The 26,480-nt window shown below is 39.5% G+C and overlaps 1 protein-coding gene across 6 annotated transcripts in view; it reads right to left on the reverse strand.

The window, feature by feature from the left end:
- GRB14 (growth factor receptor bound protein 14) overlaps positions 1 to 26,189 on the reverse strand; it is a 67,284-nt gene extending 41,095 nt beyond the window's left edge. Inside the window, exons 1-2 of one of the 6 annotated variants that reach the window (XM_040602790.1) lie at positions 26,166 to 26,189; positions 23,204 to 23,336 (exon numbers count right to left, since the gene is read on the reverse strand). In XM_040602790.1, the coding sequence (XP_040458724.1) occupies positions 23,204 to 23,336; positions 26,166 to 26,174 (142 nt within the window). In that variant the 5' untranslated portion in view covers positions 26,175 to 26,189. The other 5 variants (XM_040602785.1, XM_040602786.1, XM_040602787.1 and 2 more) reach the window with 5 other exon arrangements.
- Positions 26,190 to 26,480: the final 291 nt, after the last annotated feature.

Consider the following 26,480-nt stretch of genomic DNA (forward strand, 5'->3'; position numbering starts at 1 on the left):
TTTCATTTTATTCACATCATTATTCCCTCTGGCCAAAGCATAATACTCAAATAAAGAGTAAATCCTGCAATAAAGCTATTAAGTCTACTCAAAACATGCAAAACCTTCAACTATACAAAGTCACTTGATCACAGATTTGTCAGCATATTTTGCTGATACATCCAAACCACTACAGGAACAGAAAAGAAAGACCAGGAGCACCTGGACATGGAAATCAGGCCCTGTAATTGTCAGCAAAAATGTGATGCTCATCTAATGCAGGAGACACTCACTGAAACAAGTGAACAAAGTGGAACAGAAAGACTATGTTAAGTGGATGATGTAATAATAAGGAGAGACTAGTAATTACAAAAACAAAGTGTATTTTGACAAAATTTACCTCTAATCATTTGTTCTGAAATGAAAATGAAGTACGTAGACTGAACAGCCTTCAGTCATACAGGAAAACTGGGAAGTCAGTAGCACATTTCTCATCTCTGCCCATGCTGCGATACCCTACATTCAGAGGTCTCCTGGGTTTCTTGGCTGCTGTTTCTCTTCCACACACACAAGCCATGTTCATATCGCTATAAATGTATGTATTTTATTTGTGTTATGGTCATCCTAAAAGTCTTGTCAAACAGGGTACTAAAAGGATGGTGTCAGACACCAATCCAACAAGTTACAATTAATAAGACCAAAGGAAAAACACTGAGGGCTTGCATACACAGCTGGAGGATAATCTGATGAGCTAGTAAGTCTGGCTGCCAAGCTGATACAAGACAAGCAGAGGGCTCCAGTTCCTGTTCAGTCTAGATACCATCTAATTGCTGTCTGCAGAGTTATGGCTTTCTCATATTCTCACTACCTTCTCCAGCTGCAGTTGTGCAGCAGCTTTTTTCCCCCTTCTGAAAAATATGTTATCACAGAGGCACTACCACCGTCGCTGATGGGCTCAGCCTTGGCCAACAGTGGGTCTGTCTTGGAACCAGCTGGCATCGGCTGTGTCAGACATAGTAGAAGCTTCTAACAGCTTCTCACAGAAGCCATCCCTGCAGCCCCCTGCTACCAAAACCTGGCCACATAAATCCAATACATGATCATACAGTCATAACTTCTTTTTTAGGTTCTTAAAGGCAGCTGATGTTTTGTTGGGTTGGTTCTGCCGCTGTTCCTGACCCACAGGCAGAAAAACAAGGAGTGGTGGAGCACAGGGCATGGCCAGTACCCATAGCAACAGCATGAAAATAAGGGAGAAAGCAATCTTAACTATAAATAATTCCTTGGTGCAAGGTGATGAATTTTCTTTGTTTCATTAGTATGTCTTCAATTTATCAGAAGTAAATCAAATCTTCTAATTTTTCAAGTACTTGCTTATGTATTGTAACACATTGAAAGTACCACAGAGAAGACATAAGTAAGGGAAATTTGATTTTTCTCATAGGACTGACACCAACACCTGCGTGCTGTTTGTTGAGTTTCTCCCTTTATATACAGTAATGTACCATAATCAGTACAGGGTTTACTACCAGCAGAAATAACTATTCAGCAATTGTTCTTGATATACTTCAAGGCTAGATAACACAGCCTGAAGGTCAAGTTGTGACTTCTTGAAGCCTAATTTATTCAAGAGGAGACTAAAGTACTAGAGCTAGAAAATGGCCAAGCACTTTCTTCAATTGATGAAAAAGCTGGGTGGTTTTTTTTTTTTCTAAAGGGTTTCTGCCAACAGAAAAGGATTATGAGCAGAGTAGGGCACTAAACACTGCCAATTACCTTGGTTACTGTATGAAGAATGTTAGATGTTCAAAGAAGGCAAGAAGAAACTGAAAAACATATCAAAGATTTGTTCAAGAACCAAAGACAGAGAGGAGACAGTGTGCGATGTTAATTGTGCCACTAAACCTTGTCAAACTATACAGAGACAAGTAATGGCCAAGTGTATTAAACCACTGAGATTTAAAAGACTTTTTAAAAAGCTCTGTGCATTTATGACTTACCCTCTCATACACACACACATCCTGACCTACCTTTCATGGCAACTATGCAGTGTAGTGTTATACATTTTACATTCTAACATTGTTGATGATTCTGCGTGCAAAATATTCTGTAGAATTTGATTGCTTGTAGAAACTGGAATGTCACAGGACAGAAAAAAAAAAAAAAATTCTCCCTCTCCACCCAGTAGCTGGACCATAGGGATCACTAAAGTTAATCCCATTTTGATTTCATTTATACATGTGGGATCATTTGCGTACAAAATAAAAATGGTAAGAACCTTTACTGGTTTCATGTTATTCAAAGCAGGAAATATGACTGGCTTACTGGTATATGACTGCCATACCAGAATCCATTTTTAGATGCCTGCTTGAGTATAATGAGTACATATTCAAAGCAAAAACGAGAACCTTTCTCAAATATAGTATCAGATCTAGATTTATTCAGCCAACATCATCAGGGAAGGGAAAAGTCCTGCAATACCTTCCCCCAAGGAGGCCCTCTCAGTAGCTCTGTCCTAAACAGCCCCTGGACCTAACCAGACCACTTCCGTGATGACAAAAATGCTAGTCGGCCACCCTGCTTCTTCTCTATCATCCACAAACTGAACCTGTAGCATCACATCAGCCTCTACCATGAGTAGGTAACTTAATATCTGCAAGTACAGTACAACTGATGACTGAATTCTAGGCAGTTCATGACTCCTTTCATAACTAAGATGAAAGTTCTGTTCTCCCTCAAACAAGTATACGAGGTAGATACTTGCAAAACTAGTTTCACAAAGCTTTTGTGTGATCAAGATAAAGCAAGAATTCCAGGTCTCCCCAAACAAAACAGCTATCTTAGCATGTGTCAGATACACAAAGGCGACAAGACCTTTCCTTGAGCTTACATACAAGCTCGGCCTTCTGGCAATTTTAAACATAAACTTCTTTCAACAAACACACTACCAGCTGCCTCAATTCAGTTTGCACCTCTGCCCATTCATATATATATATCTCCGCTTCAACCTTCCCTAACTCTTGTTCTGGCTCAAAACCTTTACTATTTGTACCAAACTCTGCAGATCCAGTTAGCAGCATGTCCTGATGCTTTAGCCTGTTAATTTATCTCTAAGATCTAATTCTACCCTGAATTTCCAGCAGGTTCATCTTACTCTTTTCAGACACCCCTCAATGTCATGAAACCAAATATTCCATTGGAAATAAGACCTTACAGTGATTCAGTACTTCACCTCAACCACCGTGGGTTTTCTGACCACTGTTCCTAAAGTCTTTAAACCATATTCAAGTCCATCTCCCACTTAAATCTCTCGTCTGTCTTCAAATTTTTGCAGAACATTACCCCTTCTGTTATTTTATTATTATATTATTTAATTATTTTATTACAAAAGACAAAAAGGGCATGGGTGTTGTTTATGCATCTTTAAATGAGTATTTTTCAAACTGTCTTTAAGAAGAGATGTTTCATACATGAATGCTTTGTCTGCCTCCAGTTATTTTATAAAAAGTATCCATTTAATGACACAATTATCATGTCACTTGAAGTGCCTTATGTAAAATTCCTGTATTAGCACATTGGCCTTTCATCTCAGGGAACCCAAACGCAAAACTGAAAAATTACTTTCATGCTCTTAGCCTTGCAGACAGACATTACCAATTCTCAGTACAATTTGGCTTAAGTGACTATTTTTCCTTGGGGGAGGGGCGAGTGTTGCTTAAAGCAGTGTGTCATTTCAGGCCAGAAAAACAAATGGAATAAAAATACAACAGAATCTTTATGTTTGCACTCTTATATCAGTCGTAGATTTAAGCAATCTAAATCACATCCTCACTTTCTAATCAATATTTCTTCCATTTAAAAACACACTACATAATCTCCAAGAATCACTGGAAATTATTCAGCTGTGATACATGTACACAAGGCTTTTTCACATTGTGTGATCTAGTTTGCTATGAAGTTCTGTGCTGCCCTGGAGGAAAACTACAACTCTTACTATTTATATACCTTGCATCCAACACCAGGTGCGTAACTACTCTTCTAACTTACCACATAACAAGTCCAGTTGACTTGTGGGTGTTTATCTCAAATTATCGGTCAGTCTTTAACTGACTGTAAAACAATTTGAAAACATTATGGCCATTTAAATTTAATTCCTTAAAAACGTTTTTAGAAGAGTACAAAGTTATTCATACAAAAGATAAAGAAGGCATTTAGTCTGTGTTGGATTAATTGTATGTCTAGTCTATATACATGCACACAATAAATCTGATTGTAATAGTACTCAATATGCATAATTCCCTATGCTTATTAAGCAAGTCATTTTTCTGCCTGTGCCAAAAGACCCTCTGGAATCTAAACAAGGCCCTTCAGCTCTAGCTAAAAATATATTACTTAAGAATAAAACATGTTGACTGTGATAAGTACTTCATATCAGATTTTAATACAGAAAAAAGTATGAAATAACTCTGGACAAAACATCGTAGCTGTTTGGAATGAAAATGAGAAAATAAGAAAAAACATGTATTCAAGATACTGGCAGAACCACTAGATTAGCACACTGATAATGCAAAATTTTACCTTTGGGGGGGGGGGCGGGGGGGCACCGAGATGACTTGCCTTTTTTTTTCAGTACTATAATTAAACTAGACTTCTTGCACAGTTACCCTTCCCATGAATTTAAGAAATAATGATTGCTTGGGGATGATCAATAGTCTAAAATAATACTTTATGAGCTAACTTGTAGGTTTCTCTTGACTATGCAGTGCTAATATAACATTTTTACATTTCCAGATCCTTCTTGTGTTACAAAAAATAGAAATGATGTCCAAGGTTCCAATGTCCATGAGAAAGAAAAACAAAAATACACATGCATATGCCCGCACAAATGTTACCCCTTACAAGCAAGGCTCTTTCTTGCCTGCCTTCCCTTTCTGCAGTATTCCAGTTCCAGAAATGTGAGTATTGCTACAGATAGAACAAAAGCATCTTCTGAATACAGAGAAGAGATATTTCAGGAGAAATACTACATGCATAGATACAAGCACTGCAAATATAAACAGGATTATTAAATTTGGCATACAGTGAGCCCTCAGCAAGGACACATGCCTTCGAGAATTTCTGCAACTACGCATAACCAAATACCTACCTACCTAAGGCAACATCCTGCGCTGCTTCCTACTACTACTTCCAGTACTTTTATTTTGTGCTTACAAAGCACACAGATAAAGAGAAGTAAAGCTAGCAATCGTTGACAGGTAGTTTTGTAGTAGTGTGAAAATATTTGTGTTTTAGAATTAGGAGAGAATGCACAGAAAATCATCTTTCTTACCATACATTTGTCAAAAGAGAAAAACCCTCAGGTTTCCTCAGAGAATGATGCTCACTTCTCAACAACAACAACAAAAAAAAAACATGCAATCCATTAAAATACACAGTACAGTTAAAACTGAGTTTCCTAGCTTCCTGAATGCTAGATTGAGCAAAGTTACACATCTCTCCTCTCTCACATAGCACCAAGTACTGCTGTGCACAGACCAGAGGAATCCTACACAACTACACGCTCAAGAACAAAGACCTTCACTTCCTAACATATAAATAACTAAAGAACAGCCAAAAATATAATAACTATGACAACTGAAGATTTGAGACTGGGTGGAGTGCTGGGGTCCAGAAGAGAGGAAGAGTAGGGAACCAGGGGATTGAGAGGATGAGAGCTGAGAAGTTAAACTTAAAACATAATTTTTAAAAGAGTATTTTTGAGGAGTGTAACAGAGATACACTGCAACATAAGGATAAAACTGTTTAAGAGCACAACCTGCAGACATCTAAATCTGAAAGGGAAGTTACTATACCAGAAAAGTAGTATATGATCACAGTATGAAGACAGAAGTATATGCATCACAAATCAGTAAGAGCTATGTGTTCCTATACTACTTTAGACCCACCAGACTTATGCCATAGGAAATATATGCTATGTCCTTGTAAGTTGCTCATGAGAACCATTTAATATTGTAGGAATAATTCAGTGAAATTTCATTTTTCACACAGCTAGTATATTAAAAGCCTCTGAGTAACAGAGGAGCCTATTAACAGTGATTCAGGCACATTATGCAGCAATGGATTTTTGAAAAATATCTCCACATTTACAAAATAAATTGAACTAATGAATTACTTACAGTTTCTTTGTACTAACTTCCTAGAAGTTAATACATCTGTCTTAGGAGAGAGTCATATTTCCATACTTCTATGGGTATTTTTAACTTTACAGACACCCCCAATCTGTAGAGTTGCACGAGACCATGCTAGTGCACACAGACATGATGATTTTGCATTGCTTCTACTTTTTAGTGAGGTAACAAAAAAAACGCAAGCTACAGTGGCTGTGAAGAAACACTGTTCAGGGCTACCCTGATTCCCAAAATACATGATGTGCCACCCACTATTAAGGTGTTAGCCAGAGAGGGTAAGGAAGAAGTATGTTTTGTTTAAGGCTGACCAAAAGCCTGAGGAAGCGGACTCCAATAAACCTCCATCAGGAACAGTACCATAGCCTTCTAAAAAGGTGTATTTTAACACTCTGAAACACAATTACAACACTTTATATTTTAAAACTACATTAATCTGTAAGCAAAATCAATTTCTTGCACAAGGTACAGAATTATAGTAACTGAGGCAAAAGCACAGTAACAAATATTCAACTATGTATAACATATTTATGTGTTATGTAAACATTTCCTATAATGCAATTTTAAAAGTCTACATTTATCAGAAAATTCTTACTACACTAGAGAAATAAAACAAAAGTGAAAATTAAATACAAATGTTTCTTATAAATGTTGTTTATTTACACTAAGCAAAGACTGGTTTAAATTCCATACCCATTTCTGCAGAGTTACTGGCATAACTGCAGGCAACGTTGCTCTTCTTGAAGACAAACTCATGTCTGCTTTTCACAGAACTCTCCCACCTTCATCCAGGTGATAATGTGAAGCAGAAGAAAGTCGTTTGCGATATTCCTTAACACGTAACTTCTCATAACCCAAATACTGCAGGGTCAGTGCAAAGAAAAGACTAAGGGTATAGTGAACGTCACTGTTTATGTGAATTCAGTCCTACTCAAAGCCAATTACAGATGACACTGGGGTAGGGGTAACTAGAATTCAACCAACCAAAGAGCTTGAAAACTCATCTTCTGTCCTTGGAAAGGCTTACACTGATAACTCTGCCTATAAAAATAAGCAGAACAACATGCATTTCTATCACTCAGAACCTTGTCTTCACTGTCAAAACAAAACCAAAAAACAAGTCATTAAAGACTGTATTCTAGCACTTTACACTGCGTGGTTACAGCTTTGGGTTTTTTTCTCTTGGCTTCTTCCAGCAAACAAAAGATTCTTCAGTGCTTCTGATCTTAGGGTTTCAGGAAAGCAAATAAGCATAATAGATGCACTGAATCCATGGAGTTTAATTCTATGATTCTTAATTACCTTTATTCAAAGCAGTAGCAAAACTCCCCTTTTACTTAAAATAATGCAATTTCTACCTTTGCAATGCAACAAAGGCCTGAAAATGTGGCACGTAAAATGTTACAAGTGAGTGAAATTTAGGACTGCTTCATGAACTCAAGTTGTTGATCACCCCCACTTGCATATTTACTTTATGTATCAAATATCTCCATAACAAGCCTGGTTTCCTTAATGTGGTTCTGTTGAGGAAGTCAAGGTTTTTTCTTTTCTTCTTTGTCAAAAAGGGTGAAATTTTGCATAGCTTATTTGATAAGGCAAGCTATAATCTTTTTTTTAAAAGGTCTCAATGTGCTTAATAGTAGAAAAACAGTTTTCTGGTTTTATGCAGCATGACTAAGCAATAATTATTGTAAACCAAATTATTAAACAGATGTTAGAACTGTGATATTGGAGACTTCTTTTATAACTCTTGAACAAGCAGTTCACATCAGAAACATTGCTCACCACAGGGGAAGATTGCAGACATTCTGCAAACATTATTTGTATTAAGCATTCACAACATCTCAAACAATACATCAGATATACAGACTACTGTAGTTTCATCAAAAGTTACTGCAAGTATATTATTTAGCACACATCTCATGTATATGTCCTAGAAGCATTCAGAACTGATTCACCAAACATTACAATAATTCATGCTAAAATTCACTGGATCATATCAATAGTGTTTTTTCCTCAGTACTGGAGATGAGCACAGTCTGAAATAATCCCAGAATGTCTAGGGGGAAAAAAACCTTATCTCCAAGATATAAGAAACTATATACTGGCAAGTTAAAGACAAACAATGTTATTTAATGCAATTTTCTGTTTTGAGAGTTTTGTTAAGTGGCAAAAGCTACATATCAAGTCATTGGCACCAGTAAGACACTTGAGAATCCATGGATTCAAAGCATCTATACTTTCATGCTAAATCACTTTCCTGAAATCCTAAAATCAGTAGGGCTTAAGTAAATTCTATTGATGAACAAGAACAAGCACTGTAAATACAAAAAGAATACAGCTCCCTCCCAAAACCTACCTGCAGCTCTCAAATAGTAATAAAATACTGCCAAAGAATAGAAAGTAAAGACAAATATTTTCCTAAACTTTCAAAACCTGTTGTCCTTGAATGAGACATACAGGATACAAAAAGCTGGTAAGAAACTGATGCCAAATCAAAGATAATTTGTTTGCAGACAGACATTTGATCCTTATTCAGTTAGCTTTAAAATAAGAGCTTTTAATAAAGCCATAAAACCAATTAAAATACAGTAGCTATTGCCCATTTCCTTGGGTCAATATCAAAGGTTCAGTTTTAACTTTGCCTTATTTTACATTGAGCCTATAGCAGAAATAGATCCATAGCAACTAACCTTCTAGGTTTAAGGTATTATATTTATTTACTTTTATTTTTCTCTCTTAGGCTCCAGTCCAAAATCCTTATGGCTGTTTTGAGAAATCAGAAGAATAAAACACTATTCTAGAGATCAAGTTTAAAGTGTTAATTCTGTAATATTTGGAATGCACATCCTTTTCTACTAGAGATAGCTATGATAAATGTCAAGTGTCTGCAATTAGGTTTTTACCTTTCAGGCACACAGTTTTCATTTCCTATGGGAGCATGTTCTCAGAATTCTGTTAATACAGCTTCAAAATTTTGCTATAAGGTTCACAAGAGAACTTATGGTACAAGAGCCAGATCCTGTAGGCATTTTACTCACAGGAATATTAGACATGCATATGTTTGCAGCACCAGAACAAAAGACTCCCTCTATAATCTTTTTCACTTGGATCTTATCAAGAAATATGTGGGAAACAGTAACTCTAAATCTTGGTGCATTGCATTAGTGGCTTTATTGGGAAAGAAATAAAAATAACCCAAGCCATTTTTCCTTACCCCTGGGTACTGAAGGTCCTTGGCTCTTGAAAAGCATGTGCTGCTTTTTGTTCTATGAATAATATTGACCTATTTGTCTGCAAGGTGAAGCAGAGGATTATTTTCCTCAGTGCGATTATCTGTATTTTGTCTTCTGAAGTCAGATATACAGATCAGACCTATTTAGGAAGTAAGCAAAAACTTAACTGTAGTGTTTGACTTTGTAATAAAAATCCAATATTCAGATATGACTTTAAATAAAAATGCTAACAGTAATTTACTTATGCTAATGAAAGTACACATCAGCTGCACCCAAGAGTACTAAAAATTACATTGAGAAATATTTTTATCACTTAAATTTCACAAACACTCATTAAATAAAATAAAACAAAATAAAGGACATCTCAACTAAGTGCAAGCCTTGCAGAATAACTTCACCATGTGAAAGTCAAGAGTAGTTCTGCTGATAAATGGGAGATACAGAAGGGCTCTGAAAGCCAATTATGCCTTCAGGGAAACATATATAACCACTTTTTCCTCTACAGGTATGAGATTTGACTCGTCCATGGGAGGTCTGCAAAGAATTTTGCTACTGCTGGTGGACATAAAGGAAATCAGATCCAGCTCACTTGCTTGACAGCTCTGTAAAGTGACTATGTTCATGCAGTTTTCACTCCTATTTTTGTCACTAAGCTACCAGATACAGTTCTGAAAACATTGTGCTGATACTTTTTAGATACTCCAAAATATAAAAAACTTCTACTTCTTGCCACTAAAGAAAGCATGACTAAATTGAGTGGGCAAGAATTGAAAAGCTCTTCGTAAGAGTTCGTAGCTCCAAGGAAGGGTTTTGTAACAACATATGGAATAGAGATATCCTGCTAGAAGAGGAAGGTCAGTGGTGTACTTAAGGCACTGGATGTGGAGTCACATCAGCTGATCTATTCCTGGCACTGCCAGACATAAGGCAGGAATGTGGGCATTTATAGGTAACAAGAGCAAATCAGGCTGAGCTTTAGCTTCCGTAGATTTAAAAAAAAAAAAATAGAGAATAGAAATTCATTAGAAGTCATAAAAAAGCTTGATGCTATTTTTTGTATTTGTTTTTTTCTTTAAGCTAAGGCAGAAGATTATTACACAAGACCAACATAAAGTCAGGTAAGTTATTTGTGGTACTGTCTGTGCTTCCTTGAGGAAGTGCTCCCTTCTGCTTGGCACAGGCAGTCACCTAATCTCTTTACTAGAAGAGTCAGTGAACACCACCAATGTGACTGTGGAAACACATACAGGGTATTTTTTGCACAGGTACATTTGCATACATTTGGCAAATAACTATTTTATTTAAAACCACCCCACAAAAAAAAAAAAGGTTTTGGAGTGACTGAGTGAGGGGACCAATTGTCTTTCTACTGCTGTAGTCCCTTATACAAAGAAAAGTAACAAGGTCTTATTCCTTAAACACAACACACACCCTCTTAGAAGGTTGATAACGATTGATTTCTATTGCAGAAACAGTTGTGCTAAAACAGACTATATTACCTGTAAAGCAACATACATATTATGACATAACTAGGAACTTCACAATAATGTTTGAGCCACCACAGTCTCTCTGTACAATTATCCACCTATTAAATGCTTCTATTTTAAGAGACTAATACACTGCAAAATAAGAATCAGCACAATTCAGGGTTTCTGCTCTTCGTTTTCTAGCCTGTATGGACAAGCCAGGCATTACAAATAACACACCATGCTGGAGCAGCTTAAGGGCAAAGCAAGATAACCCTAGATCCCAAACCCTGCACTGAAAAGCCAACTCCAAATACATCATTTCATAGTTCTCAGCAGATCACTGTCCTTTTGCTGGCCAAGAAACATGTACCATATGAATTCTGAACTCCTTTTTAATGCTATCCTTCAATTACTAACACGTCAGCTTCCTTCTTCCCCCTGGTTATAGCTATGATATAACTGGGTCAAAACTTACCCTTAAACATACTTAAAGCAAGATTCTTTGATAAAAATTCTCAGTGACTGTATTTTCTGACAGTCAAAATTACCTGCTGGTTGTATTAGAAAACAATTTTTCATCGTGTCAGTTTCCCACTCTAAAATGTGTTTAATAATACACATAGAACCAGAGCAAAGAGAAACACTAGTTGCAGAGAGAGTGGTCAAAGACAAGGCAGCTTCTTGGTGCCACAGCTGAATCACTGGCTCCAGTTTTAGTGTCTTCATACATTTGTCTTTTGAAGGAGCTAGTTTCATTTGAGAAAGAGAAGTCTTTCTCATGCTAGTATTTCTGTTACACAGAAACCAAACAGCAGTCAGTCAAGCAAGTACAAGAGCTCCACAAACCATGCATTTTCCTCCCTGTACATTGAGACTGCTTGGACTTAATCAGTGTTTTGTCTTGGAGTCATAATGCTACATACTATCTTAAACCTTGTTTAGAGAAGTCTATTCAAATAATTTCCCAGGTCATGATTTTTGTACTTAGGTAAGGACAATCCCTACTTCAAAACTGTAATGCTGCTGGAAGAGTTTAGGAAGAGATTAAAACAGATTCCTATAAGATTTGTACCAACATATAAGGCACAAATACAGACTGTGAGTATTTTTTCATCACTTCTTCACAATACCTCTGCAGAAAAAGCCTAGACCTCCTCAGTCCTTTCCACTAACTTACTGCTTCTCTGCAGTGATCCTAGAAATGCCCCTCCTCTGGGCCTGAAAAGCCAAGTAGTTTCTGATTTATAAACTCATTCAGGATTTGGGAAGTCTCCGTTCCAGAAGAAAAATAACACTCAACCACGAGGAGTTCATTACTCAGCTGTTCCAAAGGCCTCTTATTTTAGAATACCTTGTGTCTTCTCTATGGCTTAGCTGAAGCAGCAGTTACATATTCCAATTTTCCATAAAGTCTATTCTTTACATAAGCTTTTGCAGTTATTGCCAAAGGGTTAACAGGATCATTACAAGACTGACGTTATCTTTCATACCTATGAGTCTTCTATCTGTTTGCCCAGTGCCTGCTAAAAAAGAACAAAGTTACAAACCTCCTACTGGATACTTAACTTCAGAAATGTATTAATGCTTAATCTTCAGTGTTATTTAATAAGGTCATTGTCTCATGGGCAGAAGTACAAAGGGCAAAGTACAAAACTTTTTAACAAGTAACTTAAGAGGAATCATTTTCAAAAATCCTTTCAACTCTTTCTGATCTGATGTTAAGAAAAAAAAAATCCAACAAAAAAGCCAACACAAAACCCACAGCATATCATTTTTATGGTTGCTCCTCATTTCCATGAATGAGGAGCATATTACCCTAAGAACATACTTATGAGTAGTTATGTGGACACTTGGGTAAGAATGGATGTCATTGCCCAGTGAGTTCACCAGAGGAGACAACACACAAACTTCCTTTGAAAGCCCCATGTTCTAAAGTTACCCTAATACAATAAACTCAAAGTAATTTACTACTACAGAATTAACAAATCGTGGACTACAGCTTATCAGAATACCACCAATTAAAACTTTTGGCTGTGAGATACCTTTTATTCAGAATTATGTGTTATAAAAACACTAGGAAGAGCCAACTTTGCTCAATTTAGAGCAATGACTTGCTAACCAGATCACTTCAAATTAAGAGAAGGATTTAAACCTTCTTCCACAGCATCACAAGCAGGACCCTTAATCTTCAACTATTTAGAGCACTTATTTTTCCACATTTGACAAATCTAAACGCCCTTGCTCTCTCCCAGGTCTATCCTGAGAAATTAATATTTTACCCAGAAAATTAACATCTTAACACAAATCTTAATACAACACTGCAGCAGAGGTAAAAAAGATTTCCAGGACAATCTGAAATTAAAGAGCTGTTACCTCCTGAACAAGTCACACACACACACCCTCCCCCATACTTCAACAAAATTTCAAAAGAAAATCACTTTAAAATATAACTTAATGAGAACAGTCAGATATAAATATTAAGTGTAACTAGTCAAAAGATACAGATATGGGAAGTAAGTTGAAGTATGAAAATCAGGATATGGACACTTTTCCTTTAGCCCTAATGAGTGTACTAGACAGAAACTAGGCAGATCCTGTCTGTTTACCAAAGTGGAAGACACTGTTACTGGATCCTTAATACTACAACATGCTAATCAGAGAGGGGCTGATGTTACAGAAAGTCACACCAGCCTGGAAAAAAAAATCTTCTCTCACCAGATTATTGATCCCCGCTTGAAGGATCACAGAAGGGTTCACACTGCAAGAACAATGGCAAAAATCTGAGCACTGCTTTTTAATGCGGCTCTAGATTTTGCAGTATCAAAGACCATAATGCAGGTTTCCGTCCTCACCTATTCTCCTTACAAACTTGTGGGATCTTAAAGCCTTGTTACACACACTCCTTCCAAAGTTTTTCAGCTGCCTAGTTTCACAATTAATAGGTTCAGGCCTGACTGAAAAGCACACCAATGGAGTGGTGTTAATGGAGTTATGAGAAAACCCTGATACTGCACAGGCTTCCTTCTCACTACATAGGAGTAAACTCTAGTGATTATGAGAACAAATTCTTGCAAACTTCCAGCCTGTTTCTCAGCAGTTGATACCATTTCTGTACCATTATAAAGTGCTTGCAGCTGTTCATAAACTCCAAGTCTTAATGCAATCAGTAACAGGAGTTAACATAACTAATATAAAAAGGCTATTTATAGGCTAAGAATGCAATCATTGAAAAATCCAGTTCTGATCACAAACCAATCTACCATATCTAGTTTTCCTGTGGGACATATTATCTAGTTAAGAAGCAAAGAGATAGACATACTAGTACGCAGCACATGCATACATACTAGAAGTAGGTAGGAACAATCCATCGGTATCCTAATTAGAAGCACAGGCACACCTCTAAGATAACTGATATACACTTCTCTCTCGAGACATAAGTATTAAATATCATATACACTACTGGGCTAAAATATGAGTTGATTAGCTGCAAATGAATGTTCTGTGACTGAAACAGGAGAAAAGAAAGTTCACAGTTATAGAGCAAAGAGGTCTAGTTTCTTCTCCCTCTTAACTCCTCCTCCCACAACTGCCCTTCTTGAAAAATTTTCTTTGGCCTGATTAGCAGGTTTTTTTAATCTTCCCATTTGAGGTGACTCCCATCAGGACTCTAACATGGAAGACACACTCAAGTACACTATCTTGAAGGCTGCCCTTTATCTTCATTGCCAAACTAAAGGCAGTCATATGGGTGTGAATTCCCCCAGAAGTAACAGCTTTAAACATGATGAAGACAAACAAGGAGAATATGGCCAGTGGTTACTTATCATTGCATAATTTCACCACTTGCTAGAGTTCTATCCTTTCTTGTTAATAGAAATAATCAGCTGCTAGAAGATTTTGGAATCCCTGAGCCCTGGAATCCCCAACTGGAAGCTCTATTGGTGGCACATGCACACAAAGAAATCAATATTATCTGTCAGTAACAGGATTTTGATGCTCTCACTGCCTGGCCATCCTGGTTCCTGCTATACATGTGCCAAGCAGAAGACTACTCTTATCCTAAAGATACTCATCTATACTTGGCATTGCACATGTCAAGACACAGATACCAATTGTCCTCTACTACGCTGTATGAAATAGGGTGCTGAGAATGGTAAGTGATCTCAGGTTTATTGCCAGTTTCTATACTTTTTCTTACACAAGGGAAACTTGGTCCTGAAAGCAAAGGCAACTGAAGCATGGGAGAGGGCTAAGATGGCAACTTAAAAAACGAGGAGTCCTTTTTCTATTCTAATAGTCCCGTATCCAATGGGGTCCGATTTCCATACAATTCTAGCTAGTTCTCTTAAATATATTGGCACAGCATAAAGAATACCACTGCAAAGAGTTTGAAGGATGATGAAGCTAAAATTGGGGGAAAAAAAACCCCACAGTACTGTCTTAGTGGCTCTGGAATTATTATGTGAAAGAACAAGTCCTCAGCTATCTATTGTAAATAATTTACAAGAAGATACACATGTATAACGACTATGAAATCGTTTTACTAATCACAAATATTAAAGACTACACTATATGAATGATCTAGTTAATTCCAACTGCTGAAAACTAACCAGGTTTAATGCTGATGTTTATGCAGAGGTATATTTTATGTAAAATCTAAATTATTCTTACTGTGGCAACATTTATGCACAGAAGTAGGATGGGGATATTTCTCTGCCTGTTTATATAGTTCTCAAGCTCTTACTTGAAGAGGTAATAACTGTCAGAACATCAGAAATGCAACAGCCCAAGGATATGCTAAAATCTGCACCAAAACTTCTACCAGAAATGGACCTGAGTTTGAGCTCTATTCTTCAGTTAATGCCCCAAGACTAGGTTAATAAAGTTTTACTGTGATAAAATCATTAAATTTCTGATCATCTTATGTTAGCTTAAGTACTGTAAAATGTGTGATAAACTACTTGGTATATTCTCCATCTGTTGCGCAGCTTTTAATTCAAAGGAGGTCAAAGTCAGAAACCTTCAACAAGAGACTTAAGTTCTCAGCTTTAACAAACTTGCAGCATTTCAGGTAATTTAGCTATTCATCATTGACTACACAACTATGAAATCGTTTATGTTATAAAAACAGATGAACATGAAATACAACAGGTGTTTACTTGTCAATGAAATGACAGAAGTAGACCAGAACAGGACCACAGAGTTTTTTTAAGACCAGAAAAGAAAACTGAGGAAAAATGAAATGAATACCAGAAGAAATACAAAAGTACATAAAGCTCAGTCTCATTCTTATCTGGCTGAGAATAGAGACTTTTGTAGCAAGAAAAACCCAAAAATGATCTGTGGAACTCTCACACACATCCAGACATGAACTTTAATTCTAAATGTGCATGCTTAAAACCTCTGCCATTTAAGTCTTTTAAGACTGTAAAAACCAGTCCTTTGGGGAATAGAAAAGCTTTCAATACTTTGGGAGGAGTACTGCTTCAAAAAACAACAGGATTCAGGTCTTCTAGTTTAATAATGCCTTTAAACAACAATCCAGATAATTTCTTCAATGTCAATCATAACGTTAATCTAGAATAAATGATACACATTATGAATATTACTAAACACTACTCTGATTAACCTAGACTGTGAGACCCTGGACATCAGATGGGAATGTTTGTTTTGATCAAAAGACAGTTCAGACAGTGATCTGTAAAGGGAAGACATCAATAGCATTCTGTTGTTACAATACCGACATCCTGCATCCCCCACTTACCACATTATCTCTTACTGACAATGCCACCAATGAGAAGGCACCTGGAAAAAAAATCTGTCAATAAAATATTTATTTAATCATGGATCTGTCTACAGCAGGTCAGGAGCTGCCACAACATGACCTGAACTTCTCAGTTCTCTACCCTAACCCTAACAATATGCACCCGTCCCTGGGAACAATTATGAATAAGAACAGCGTTAGTATGTACAACATCTCATTCCCTTCTGAAAAGTATGAGAATTCAAGCTCCATTCATCAGCATCTATCCAAGCATCCATTAATCTTTTAAAGCCAAACTCAATAAAACTGAGTTATCAAAAGTGACTCAGCAACATTAGAGCAGAAGTCCCCTGCAGTTTCAGCTGGCTTTAACTGTCAAGTCTCATATATTCAAAGAAACTGAGACTGGTTTTATCATTGCCTGCTCTAGCCACCTCATAATTACATAGTGCTATAGAGGTGTCACAGGACCAAAATACCAGGTAGTCAACTCAGAATTCAAGAGATTAATATTAAAGAATTGCTTTTTGGAGAATCAAGGTTTTCAGACTTACAGAGGTTTTCTACAAAGAATTAGACCTACTGCAATGTACCAGAGGTTTCTTGTTCTAAATATAACTTCCCAAATGGCAGAGAAATGGCAAGTTTCTTTTATGGAGAAAACAGTCATAACAGGAAAGATAAGAAACTTCAGTTTTGACTTTAAGGCTGATGATGCCCAGAACAATGAAAATCAGAAGGATGATTAAAATCATTCCCATTTGACAAACACTAGCAAAATGTTTACCAGAATCTTTGACAGCACTCATATTTTTTTTATTTTTTTCTGATGTAAGTGAATTAAACAGCAAGCTTGCAGAGGCAATACCTTAGTAACCAGAAAAGTTAGAATGACCTTGTTTTCTTGCTCATTAGAAAGGGGGGGGGGGGGGGGGGGGGGGGGGGTAGAAAAAAAAAAGACAAACACATGCTATTTTTGTGAAGTTAGAACGTTTAGTCTTTGCTTGGGTTGTTTTTGGACAGTAACAAAGTACAGCGTTAATATGTAACAACATTGAGGGTTCGTGTGAAGTAAGACAGAAAGCAATTGCTATTCTTTATAACAAAAATACACTAATGAATGAACCAATGTAAAGAAGGTAAAGTAAAATACAGGGGAAAAAAACACAAACAGGTGATTACTGTGAAGTTTCCCCAGGCTGCTGTATCAGACAGCTTGTGCTGTGCCACCTCAATACAAACCAGGAGATATTCCTTATTGCTGAAACAAGCAATTGTTCAACTCTGCCTCCTGATTTTTACCTAGATATACTTGTGACTTTCTGCAACAGTGTTCAGGTGACTGGTCAAAGCACAAAGGTACATACATTAAACCGGCAAGTTTTAATAGGGTTTTAAATAATTTTAATCTACTGTAATAGTAATAAATCTTTCCTTGGTGGAAGGGTACAGTCATTCAAATGAAGAACAGACCACAGAAACTGGAGCAGAAGACCACCAGATGAGACACACCACAAAAAGCTGTTCAATTGAATCAAATCTTATATTACAGACTTCACATAAAAACTCTGATCTCCTTAAGGTGGTTCTGTACAGGATGGGGTTTTTTGTTAATCTGTAAATTGGTTGGAAAGACTTTTTCCCTTCCCTCCTGCTTTTCAAACTCCAAGGTTGGGGTGGGGGGGTTTTGTGCAATTTAAAGGGAAGACATGGGAAAAACAGATCTATGCTTAGGAGCCGGAGAGAAAAAAGATTGAGAACTGATAAAGGAGGTAATGTGCAATGCTCTCCAACCTGGAAAGAAATCTGACAGGAAACAGACAGACTGGAATTACAGAGGAAATTTAACTAATACATCTTTTGGTTGGAAAAGATATTTCAACCCTTAGAAACTGTTGGGAAATTCATGAATTATCGCATTTCAATAAAAAATCCTTTCATTTTGTGTTGTTTAAAAGTTGAGAGAAAACAGGTATTTCAGTCAAAAAATCTGTAATTAAAAAGTCTAAGTACCAGATACTTAGCCATTTAGGTCTGCTAGCACAATTCTATGTAAAATTTTGGAGGACGAGGTTTCAAGTGGGTACTCTAGAAGACCCTAAACTATAGCTGTTAAAAAAATTAAGGGTACTCCAATTACAACAGTCACTGCTCAATAGTATTCATAAAATTATAATAGCACACATTTAAAGAAACATCTGCTCTTCATCATAAAGCTCCTTTCAATTCTTTCCAAAGAGCTTTACATGAAAATCTTTGTTAATGCAAAAAGACAATTGATGTTCCACCACAATCAAATGTGCCTTTGAGGTCTCAAATATGTATTTGAGGTCTCGTTATACAATTTATTTCCTGGAAAGACCATTGTGGGAGTAGATTTGGATTCTAAATTATAAACTATCTACTTGTTCAGAACATCAAGAAAGACAAAAGAGGCAAGATAAAATTCCAAAGATTTGACTGTTCTTCACCTTGAGATTTACTTGAGTTTTATTTCTGCACTTCTAATTTAATTTAAAGAAACAAGGTACTAATTACCTTGAACTACTTTTGTGATGAAACACTTTTTGGCTTACCCTTGAGCAGGGCAATAACTGTTGCTCCAGTGCAAATGATACAGGTTTTGTTTTCAGAAAAACCTAAAAAAATAAGCTTTCATAAAACTCTAGTAACCTCTTTTTAATTCACTTGACCAAATGAAACCCAAAAGTATACTAAAGAACAGAACATGATTTTTACAGTTAACATTTTTCCCTACTAATATCCATTTTGATCATAATTAGAGACAAAAGTACAAAGTGTTTTATATTTTCAGTTCTTTGACACTTCTTAGAGAACACAGATTTTAAGACACAATTAGATTTTCCATACAAGTTTACAAACTCCACCTAATAACAGCAAATGGTCGCTTTCTCAGAGGAAGGCGACATTTCCCACCACGCACCTACTTGACCATGCTGTGTTGGACATGAGAGGAAAGATGATTGGGGGTTTTTGGCCTTTTCAGATAAGAGTCTTCCACCCTGAAGCATAAAATTCATTTTATCTGAACATATATAAATATAACATTACCCATGCCAAAAGCACTCAACTCCATCCTACATTTCTTACAAGGATACCAAACCTGATGATTTTTTACAGAACCGATTGCTCAATCCACAACGGATATCTTGCCATCCATACATTCAGCTGTTGATTCCATCTCTGTATTACTCTCTTAAGGATGAGGACATTAAATACGTAATCCCACTCCCACTCGTAAAACGCCTCAAAATTCCACCTTCCCAAACACGGGTGTGATACCATAACATCAGCTCCACAGGGTCACCTCCATGAAATGCTCCCCTGAGAACAGGTCATCTGAGGCACAAGTCTGCACGTTCTTAGCAGCTTGGTCTGTTCTTTCCATCCTCCCAGTACCCAGTCCTCCATCTAGGATAATAAAATTTGTCACTACACTGACTCTATACTTTTACTCCTTATTTTGAACCCCATCATTCTCCCTCCCTTCATTTTTTAAATTAAAAGAGAAAAAAATAGTCAAGGTTGCCTCTTAAGGAAAGTCTGTTCTTATGACTGTTAACACGTCACAATTATGATTCTGAGAGGATATAACAGACAACTCTCCCAAACTGTAGGGAGTGGGGGAAAGGGGATGGACGGCTGTGTTGATGAGGCAGAGCGAATCCTGTTCGGACACACAGGTGTCCTACTTCCCAAGCACAGAGGCAACTCGCTATTCTGCCACATGACTTTTACTGATTTGCTTTTATAAACTTATTTCCAGTAAGTCAACCCCACAAACAGACATACTGTTCAAGCAGCACGTTCAATGTTTTGAGAGGCTTATGATAAAAGATCTTCAGAAGAAAGTAAGAACTTCAGCTTAGAAAAACAAGAATTCAAAATAATGTTAATAATCTATTCAGAAGAGGAAAGATTTCAGATGTCATAGGTGCTATGAATAAGACAGTAGATAACTGCAACAACTTATTTTTTCCCCTGGAAGCAGAAAATCTTTTCTGGAGAGAAAAACAAGACAGAAGTGGCATAACTTTGGGGTGTTTTTTTTTCTTTTAGAAACACCTATTTTGATAATAGTTACCTACTAGACATAAGTAGAAATTCACTCTGTAATTTTTCTTTATTATGCCTGAAATTAAAAACACGGCAGAAAAAGAAATTCCATCAGAAAGAAAGCAATCTAAAAGAAGAATCGCTGAAAACATATGTAGATCATCAGAGAGGCAACAGAAAAAAATCTGACAGCTGTCAACACTATACCAAAAAAAAGTGCATAAGTGTAGCTGGTTTCTCCTAAGAATTAGGAAACTGGCAAACTGTAATAGGAACATTCATGACCTCGGGGGTATATTCAATGAAATTTTTGTATATGGATTAGGTACTTGCAGACAGAGCTGTTACAAAATTGGCAAAATCAGAACATGGGGTGGAAACACCACATTTCAAAGCACAGCCTCTGCAGCCAACTGTAGGAAGTCACAGTCACAGCCAGCTAACTTCTCCTCTTTGCACACCTGCTCAGCATTCCCCCTCCCTCCTTTTTAAACCTAAGTAATATAAACGTGCAAGTTACAAACATATTAGAAGACTTCAACCTGAATTTCAAAGATAAAATCTTAACTCAACAGTTCCCATTTGGCCTTAACCTTTAAAAACTCTAGATGAAGAACAGAACAGTCATGCTGGATCTGGCAAAAGGTCTACTTAGCCCAGTACCATTTCTCCTGCAGCAGCCATAAACAGGTACCCCTAGGTGAAAGACTTTTTGACAGAAACCATGGACTTGTTAAAACGTCTCCAGAAAATAACAGGAAGACTCCTCTCAGTTCTTCTGGTAAATGGAAAACGGACCAGACCCTCCATAGACTATTGTCATTTTAGCTCGTTTCTGTCAGCAAATCAGTTGTTCTTGATCCTGCTTCTACCAGAGAGGGCACTACATTCCTAAATGGAAAACCAGAGGAATTTAAGGACTGTGAGAAGAAATTGTCACAAAAGGCATGACAACAGCCTTTATGAAGAAACAAGAGCAAAATCAGTGAAGCTTCTGAGAGACTGAAGCTAACACTTAGCTGGTTTAACTGATCAAGCCAGTCAGTAATTTTAAACGTGACAGGGCACAAAAGCAGATAGTTGACCCTTGTGTGTTAAATCATGCTTGGGAAATCTACTTTCCAGTTGCAGGCACAAAGATTACCGCAATGAGTGGAATTTAAGCCAGCAATATGAGTAATGTAAAACAATTTCTTTAAATGTGACTTCCAGTCCTTATGTTCTGAAAAATAATGCTACAAATTTGGTGTTTCTCCTGCCTCTGCAGAGACTATCAATGCTTCCACCTTACCCAAGCGTGAAACTAGCCCAAGTTTACCCCACTGCATCAGCAATGTTTAGATACACACTGACCAGAAATGCCTCAGATTATCATTGCTGTTGTAGGGAAGAACTACAAGTAATAAAAGCAGTCCAGGAAGACACCATAGCTATTTTTAGAACACATGCAAAATATGGCAAGATAGAATCAGCAACATTTCCCAGACACATACGTATTTTTCGCTGGGGAAGGAGGGAAAAGGTTCCTCCTTAGGACGCCAGCCAAGACTTTGCCAGTGAAGTTCTCTGGCAGGTGCACAGAAACAGCCATGGCTGGGCAGCTTCAATAAAGTTAATATAACTACAAGAAACTTCAGATTCCAGACATTATCACCAAATAAACAGCAGCAGTGTAAGTTCTTACACCTCCGATATCACCCCTAAAACTGTTAAGGCTGTCTTAACAAAGATCTCGAAGGCCACCACAAACGTGAAGGAGGTCCTTGTTAGAACTCTTCCCAGTATCAAGAAAATAAAAATGAGACTGGTAAGCTTTCAAAGAGTGAAACAGATCTCTGACGCCAGTAATCTCCATTAATTGGAAACTCTCTCTCTCCAACCTCTACCCCTGCTCAGGATAACAAATGCACTGTGGGCGATAATACTAAGACAGAGCACTGCCAGGTCTGTCTGCCCGCTCAGAACTTCCCTTGGCTTACAGTTTAAGGTTATGGAAATAGTAGCAGTGGCCATACGCAGGTAAACACACGTGCATATCAAATACAGCCATGTACACAGCATTTGCTCCTTCCCCATCAATTTTATTCCATTATCCTAGCAAAATTAGACCTTCAGACAAAAGAAGCTGCTCAGCAACTGTTAGAACCCTCCGTGCTATAGCACTTGTGACAGTAACTGGAGGTGGGAAGGAAGGAAAGAAATAAATTAACTTCTCATTTAAGGACATAAAGTACCGCCTGCCCACCCCTGGTTCCGCTTTACCCAAAAAATTTGCAGTCATGTAGACTCTGTGAAAGAACAGTCACGTCTTAAGTCACAGATCCTGAAACCTCATTTTCTACACTCATCGATGACCTACAGAGAAAATTTCACCTAATTACAGAAATATGGAACACCTTTATTAGAAAAATAACTTAATAGTTAACTGAGCTTTTCCTCAAGCTTTCATGAAACCAATTTAGTATTTGTCAAATAATTATTTATAAATCTTACCTGCTTTTTTCTTGAAGTTGCCTTGGGCAACAGACTGGCTGACAAAACTGATGCAAATGGAGAGCAACACAGCTCGGGGAAAGGATTTGGAATTGATGGGATCTCCAAAATATTGTCGTCTTTCTTTTTTCTCCTATTTCAACAAAATACATAATACCAAATGATAATTGTAACAACTGCTGTTAAAATTGCAATATCCAACCACAATGCATGACATATGAAGGCCTTAATACCAGGATACTTTCTGGTTGCAGCAATTAGCTTTTTTGTGCAGATTTTTTTTTAATCAGTAGGCTGAATCTATTACCATACAGCGCTTAACACTACTTGAAAGCAATCCAAGTATTCAGCTCTGAATATAAAGTTGTTTGAATATGTGTAAGTCTTTGCAGAGTAAGAGCACAGATATATTTATATTGGCTCCTAAGGACATTAGTAAATATTTTGTTGTCCCTGTGTTCATGCCATTCCCTGTGTACACATATTACAACTGTGGATGCATGTAACTTCTCAGTAATACTTCCTGAGTACATCACAACTGTATTTTAAACAAATGGATATTTTTTTTCACCAGAACCAGGAGTCAGAAGTGACTGACAAGACAAAACAGTGCAAAGCATTAGACTAATTTTCTGTTTCCAATTACTTTTGTATTTGAATCTCCATAGCTCCATCATAAAATAAATGTCTCGGTAGTTGCTGGCTACTTAAATCTGATTGTATCAGAAGTATCACGAAGCAACATTTGTGAGAGTAGCGAAGATAATCATTACTGTACTTGCTGAATAGCTCAGTTATGCACCGGTTTAAAATAATCACATTAATAACGTGGCTGTTCAGACTGCTGTGTACATTGCAGTCCATGGTTTTCTCACATAAAATATGGAAGAGCACTTTGCCTACTTGATTTCATTTGGAAAGCAGCACCCAAAGCACCTCAAGTATTTGAGCCGTCCAACATCACACAATCACATTTTTCTACGTGTGTGAATTGATGGCTCCGAGCTCAATATTTAACTTTATTACCTTCATTGTTATCATTCCAGATTTCATACACCACTAGGTACAAAGTGGGGGAAAACATCAGAGTAAGGTAACAATGCAGCATGAAGATGCTTTACTACCTGGAAATCCTCACCGAACGTTCGTTTAAAGTAGCATTTAGCATCAAGGAGTGAAAAGTCCTGTAATGCAGTATTTTCAGATTTCGTTAACCTGGGTCTACCGAAACTGTTCAGACGCTTCCTGAGAAACCCAGCTCACGGCTTCTTGCCCCAAGAGCAGAGACCAGCGCCTTTAAGAGCAGCCCGGGGGCAGCAGGCGGGGCGCCCAGGGGCAGCGGGCTGCCCCCGGGCAGGCACCGCCAGGGGAGGCGGCGGCTGGGCGCTGTGTGCCGAGGCAGGCTCGGCTGGGCGCCGCCGCTCGCCTCACGCTGGGAAACCTCGCAGGAAAAGAGGGGGGGGCGGGGGACGCATCCGCAGCGCGGGGAAGCGCCCGCAGGGCCGGGAAAGAACTTTTGAGTCCCCGGGAGGAGCGGGCCGCCCCCCCGCCGCGGTTCGCCCCCTCCCCAGCCGCGGGGCGCTCGCCCCCTCAGGCCCCGCCAGCCCCGCGCTCCCGCCCGCAGGACGCCTGCCGGCCCCTAGACGGCAGCAGGCGGGCCCTCGAGGGAGCGGGCAGCGCCCGCCCGGGCTCCGGCCTTACCTGTCGGGGGGCGAGGGCGGCGGGTCCCCCCCGGGGGGCCGGGGGAGCGGGCAAGGGGGGCCGCCGCCCGCGGGCTCCGCCGCCCGCCCTGCGCCGCGCGGCACACCGGGCAGCGGGGCGGCCATCGGCGGCGGCGACGTCCTGGCCGGGCGGCCGCCCGCGCGGGAGGCACGTCGGCGAGCGGCCCCGGCGCTGCCGGGCGCGTCGGGCGGAGGCTGTTCTCCGCTCCCGCTGCGGAGGACGGGGGAGGCGGCGGGGAGCGGGGGGGAAGCGCCGCCCGGGCGGCGAGCGGCACCGAACGCCTTCCCTGGCACACGTGCGCGGGCGGCGGCGGGGGCGGGCGGCCGCCGGCTCCGCGCGGCGGCGGGGAGGCAGCGCGGGGCGGGCGGGGGGCCGAGCCGGGCGCTCGCGGCCGCCTCCGCCACGCCGCGGCCGGGGCAGCCGTCTCTCCGCGAGGCGCCTCGGCAGGCGGCGGCCCCGGTGCCGCGGTGCCACCCGGCCGGCGCGGGGCGGCTGAGGGGACCCCGGGGGCGGAGGGGCAGCGCGGCCCGGGGCCGGGCCCGGCCGGCATCCACCTGCCGCGGGCGGGCCTGGCACCTGGCCGAGCGCCTGAGGGATCGTTGACGAAGCTGCCCCGGCCCTGCGGGGGGTCGGGAGTTTGCGGTTATGCCTCGGAGAAAGCAGGAACGAGCAGGGCCCGGGGACAGGCCCGTCACCTTTGTGCCCAACGGGCCCCCGTGGGCCAGCTCGGCTCCCGGCTGGGCCCGGGACTGGCGTTCACCGCAGCTTGGAACAGAGCAGAGGGTGGCAAAGGTTTTCCCTGTGCCTCGGGCTCTGGCAGGGCAGCCCATGCAGCCAAGCAAGCCAGCTCCTGCCCGGCTTCACCTACACAAAACCCTGTGTGGCAATTCCATGGGGCAATTCCATGGCCGTCCTTATCAGCCTCCATGCCATTGCAAAAATACACACCCCCTCGCTGTACGAAGAAGTTTGACGACACCAAGCAGAGCAGGTGAAATGGTGTCAGTCAGTCACCTTGACAGAAAGTCAAATAATTACAACCCAGCCCCTGATAAAAACAGCTGTGTGCAGAAACCTGGCTGTGCCCGGCGTGCTCAGCGGAGGTGTCGGACTGGTGAAAACACAGAACGTTTTGGGACCTGTGTGCTTTGCTGTTTTCCTGACCCCACCAAAGAAATCACACACAAGCCAAAATGTCAACTCTGGAGAAAGATTTTTACAACATAGAAGCCCTACTCACGGTTTTCATTTTGGCTGAGTCACGGCTGATTTTGCAGGATGTTTATTGCCAATGAAACGAAGGATTCCTTGTCCTCTGAACAGCCCATTTGCTGTTATGCTGACCACAGAAGTGCCAGTCCAAGTTGATTAACAGTTCTTATATACAGAAACCGGCAAACATATCTGGAATTTTACAGTGTCGGATGACTGACCGGATTTGCTCGTTGCTTGCAAACAGCTATCTTTTTACACAACCACACAGACCAGACCACTGTTTTTTGCCTAATCGATTCAATAGCATAAATATGCATATTAAACCTCACTGTCTTCAAAG

This window comes from Falco naumanni, chromosome 8 (assembly GCF_017639655.2).
Source record: "Falco naumanni isolate bFalNau1 chromosome 8, bFalNau1.pat, whole genome shotgun sequence".
Classification (NCBI taxonomy): Eukaryota; Metazoa; Chordata; class Aves; order Falconiformes; family Falconidae; genus Falco; species Falco naumanni.